The following is a 4,220-nucleotide window of genomic DNA, read 5'->3' on the forward strand; positions in this document are numbered from 1 at the left end:
TTTAAATGTGAACAAATAAGAGAGAAGGAAGGAATGGATTTATCATGACAGCACTAGTAATACCTAGTTTCCCTTTTCCCTTTATATTTTAATTTTTTATTATTATTATTATTATTATTATTATTATTTATTACAGATTAGGCCTAATGGTATGCTTCTCCCATGTATCTTTTGCCATTTGGTCTTAGAAATATCCATATGAAATCACATATACTGAATGTGACGCCAGCTGGCGGAAGGGGGAACCTGGAAGTTCACAAATTGCAAAACCTTTCTTTTTTTTCTTTTTACGTTTTTTTGCATATTACGAAAGTTGAAGTGTTGAAGAGCCCACTCAATATAACAAACAAGAGTTTTAGGATCACTAAATACTTATAATTTGTGAATTGTATTCACTCTATCTCTATCGTCTGCCATAGACTACTGGGCTGTTTATCTTGCATTATTCAAGTGTGTGTCTGGGGCGTTTTTCTGATTATCCATGCAGAAGCCCAACCACAGTGGTGATGAACCTGTTCCAAAATTACCCCACATATAAACTGTCATCAAAGTGTTTCTAGAAATTACTGTCAAGGTTTTGAAAGGCAGACCACAATGTGCTCATTTAGCACAATTTGTTTTCCCCTTTTGGAACCGATACCGTGGTTATAGACAGAATGGTGCCTCACATCCTGTGTGTTTGAGGAAGTCAAGCAGTCAGTCTAAGTTGCTGCATTTAGCACTTTACTGTTAACATTGGTTAGAGCAAAGATAGGACCCATTAGTGAACAAAATAACAGAAAATGTTACAAAGAGCAGCCTCAAATGTCTCAGACAAACCAAAGAGCATCAAACCAAAGGTAAGTGGAGACAAGCTATTTATATCTATCATAGATTGCCAATTTCTGTGACTGATGATCAGTTTAAAGAGAGTAGTCATACACATTTAAGTGACTGATGAACAGGTTAAAGAGGGTAGTCATACACATTTAAGTGCAGCAAATACAGTTCATTAGAATTCCTTGAATGCCTCGCTACTCTAGTGTGAGTGTGGCCTTTGTATTTAATAGGGATTATTCAGGATTAAAACATTCATATAATCATTTTGATATTCTGATGCTGAAATAGTGGGCTTTTAATGGATAGTATGACTATTTTTAGTTAAGGAGAATTTTTAAAATGTGATTTTAGAATAATAGAAAGCATTTGAGAGAGCACAAAGGAATAGGCTGTTTTTAGATAGGCTACAATTTAATGGTTGGTCACTATTATCTATCAACTATTATCTATATACAGTGTTACAGTACAGTAGGCTATTTCACAAACACATTATGAGAGAAGTGAATTCAAGGAATGTGCCAGGATTCTAGGCCAAATACACAGCTGGTGAAAACAAAAGTTTAAAATAAAGGCAGGGTAAAGTCACATTTGTTCTGTTAGTAAGACTGTTGAGACCATTACCATTGAACTCATACTTCAAGTATAATTCAAAATGTAAAAGGCTAGTGTACTAAAGGTGGTGTAGGGTAAAACCAACATGTACTGTATTATGAAACCTCCCAGATAGATTGTACGTCTCATATAAACATTACATCATTCATATAGATGCCACATGTGCTCATGCCACTGTGGCAAATATATTTTAAATCTGTAACCACTAATGTCTCCATACAGAGGTCCACCAGTTTTGGCAGATTTGAGGGTCTCAGACATCAACCATCACCAGTCCTGAAAGAGGAAAATGGAACAGTGGTATGACTAATACTCCTTATTCTACATTTAGGCTACATGTGTACTAACCCTAACCCTTACTCAGTGATCATCACGCTATCACACTAACCAAAAATGCATTAACTGATGTGTGTGTGTGTAATATAATAATAGTTGTTTTATTGCCATGCACTAGTGCAGTGTGCTGATTATGTTAACCAAAGTTAATGAGTAGGGTTGGGTACCGAAAATCGGTACCGGTAGGTACCGGTTACTTTACATTCGGTATGTACCCGTACCGAATCGCAAAGGAGATTTCGGTTCCTCATTTCGGTACTTTTCAAAAAAAAAAAAAAAAAACTGGTGTCCGGTGTCATGCAACAGTCAACCACACGTGACTTGAGTCGTGACGTGTGTGTCACGTGAGTGACATCGCCTGTTTCCAATTTCCAATCAGTGCGTGTCGTGGTAGTGAGGTGAGCAGTTGTGTTGAGAAGAAGAAGAGTGAGTTTATAGTAAGTGATTGTATTATTGTATTATTGTATTGATAGTATTATTATCATCATAATAATCATACTCATAGTCATATTATCTAATTTCGCTAGCTAGCCTAGCTACGAGGTCACCGAGAATGCCGAAGACCGCAATGAAGCGTTCTAAAGTGTGGCTGCATTTCACCCGACTCGATGAAAACAACGCGAAGTGCTTAAAATGTTTAAAATCATTCGCGTGTAAAGCAGGCAACACATCGAACTTGATGAAACACCTGACAACGCACGCGATACATTTAAGGTCAGAAGGGTGCACCGTGTTTGACAGCTTGCGCAAGTTCACCAGCCCTTCGGCGGCAAGCACCTCAGCAGCAGCAAGCACCTCCGGAGAGGGGGAGGCGGAGATCGCCATTCCCATTGAGGATGATGATGACAGCATTTCCTCAGGTTGGTAATAATGTTTCCGTTTATTTATTTAAAGAGGGGGACAGTGGACATTCGCCCTCTATGATTTCTTGCTTTGTTTTATTTAACCAGGAAAGGGACGGGGGATTGAGAGATTAAACATGCAGGTAGGTAGGCCCCAGCTGGACTGGGGGAGGGGGAGTAGGGTGAGGGGTGTGTGGAGGTCAGTCTGATCCGCACCCAAGCGACCCCAGGTGTCGTTATATGGTACAGCATTCAAGAGGGTCCTATCCAAGACAGGCAGCAGCAAATATTTAGCTACAGTAACATTATTTAACCTATGTTTATATTGTTGGCTCTCCAGCTACAGCATCAGAGACCCCATTCACCTTGGCAAAGAAGGGAACTTTGACCAATGACAAGGTGGAGGAAATTCACAGGGCTGTTACCAGGTTTGTGGTCAAGGGACTGCATTCCTTTTCCACTGTGGAATCTCCCTGTTTCAGGTAAAGTGACGTGAAAACAATATTTGTTTACTTTATGTTTATAAATCTGTGCCATTAGACAATTATGTCAAAACAAAACAAAAGTCAAAATGACAATAATAAATATCCTCAAATATGTTTACAGAGAGATGACCACCGCCCTCAATCCTCGCTACAAACCGCCATCCAGGGATGCTCTGTCCAATACCCTTATTCCTGCATGGTACTCTGTAGAAAAAGAAAACCTCATTAAGGAATTAGCACACATACATGTGGTTGCTATTACCTGTGATGGGTGGACGAGTGTGGCACAGGACCACTATTTAACGGTTACTGTGCACTACTCGATTCATGGCCACATTAAGCAGAAGGTGCTTAACACCAAAGCTGTGTATGAGTCACAGACAGGCCTGGTGGTGGCAGAAGAAATACATGGCATTCTGGCTGAATTTAAGTTAAACAAAAAAGCTGTAGCCGCCACAGTAGACAATGCCAGCAACATGGATGTTGCATTGAAAAATCTGCCCTTATTAAAAGTGGGGTGCTTCGCCCATACCCTAAACCTTGCAGCCCAGAAGGTTTACTCCATCAGTGCAGTTACACGGTGGTGTGCCAGACTGCGCACAGTTGTGGTGTGGCTGAAGCGGTCCACCCTGTCCAAACCTGTCCTGCGGGAGAAGCAGCGACTTCTGAGTAAGTAGCGCCTATAAATCTCAAAAGGTTATGTTTGTTTCAAACATCTTCAGCAATGTAGATTGTAATTCAAAATGTGTTTCAGACCTGCCAGAACACAACATGATTCTGGATGTCAGAACACGGTGGAACTCCCTGTTCCTGATGGTAGAGCGGTTTCTGGAGCAGTACCCAGCCATCCAGGCAGCTTCACTGGACCAGCGACTCAGAAAGCCAATGGAGAAAGACAGGTGATGGACAAGATGGGTGTATTTTACTTAAGCACACTTTATGAGCTAGCAATAACATTTCACTGCACATTATACCTGTGTGATGGAGTATGGAGAAGTGGACCTTGAAAAGATCAGTTGTTAAACAACTTTGTTGATATTTTTTATTCTTTATTTTATCTTCTTTTTTCACCCAGGCTGGAAAGGCTCACAGACAATGACTTCCAGAAAGCAGAGGAGTTTGTGAA

General features: G+C 40.4%; 2 protein-coding genes across 2 annotated transcripts in view; both read left to right on the forward strand.

The window, feature by feature from the left end:
* Positions 1-782: 782 nt before the first annotated feature.
* The window catches only part of samsn1a (SAM domain, SH3 domain and nuclear localisation signals 1a), a gene marked incomplete at both ends in the record, with an annotated part of 7,737 nt that continues 4,299 nt past the window's right edge, over positions 783-4,220 (forward strand). Inside the window, 2 exons of the mRNA XM_080543693.1 lie at positions 783-839; positions 1,654-1,731. Of these exons, the coding sequence (XP_080399819.1) occupies positions 783-839; positions 1,654-1,731 (135 nt within the window). The remainder of the gene's footprint in view (positions 840-1,653; positions 1,732-4,220) is intronic.
* The window catches only part of LOC308168359 (E3 SUMO-protein ligase ZBED1-like), a 2,485-nt gene continuing 1,187 nt past the window's right edge, over positions 2,923-4,220 (forward strand). The window contains exons 1-4 of the mRNA XM_080542921.1: positions 2,923-3,091; positions 3,216-3,763; positions 3,849-3,993; positions 4,170-4,220. The exon at positions 4,170-4,220 is cut by the window's right edge and continues 184 nt beyond it. Coding sequence (XP_080399047.1) covers positions 3,220-3,763; positions 3,849-3,993; positions 4,170-4,220 — 740 coding nt within the window. The 5' untranslated portion in view covers positions 2,923-3,091; positions 3,216-3,219. The remainder of the gene's footprint in view (positions 3,092-3,215; positions 3,764-3,848; positions 3,994-4,169) is intronic.

The sequence above is a fragment of the Nansenia antarctica genome (assembly GCF_963989245.1).
Source record: "Nansenia antarctica genome assembly, chromosome: 12".
Lineage (NCBI taxonomy): Eukaryota > Metazoa > Chordata > Actinopteri > Argentiniformes > Microstomatidae > Nansenia > Nansenia antarctica.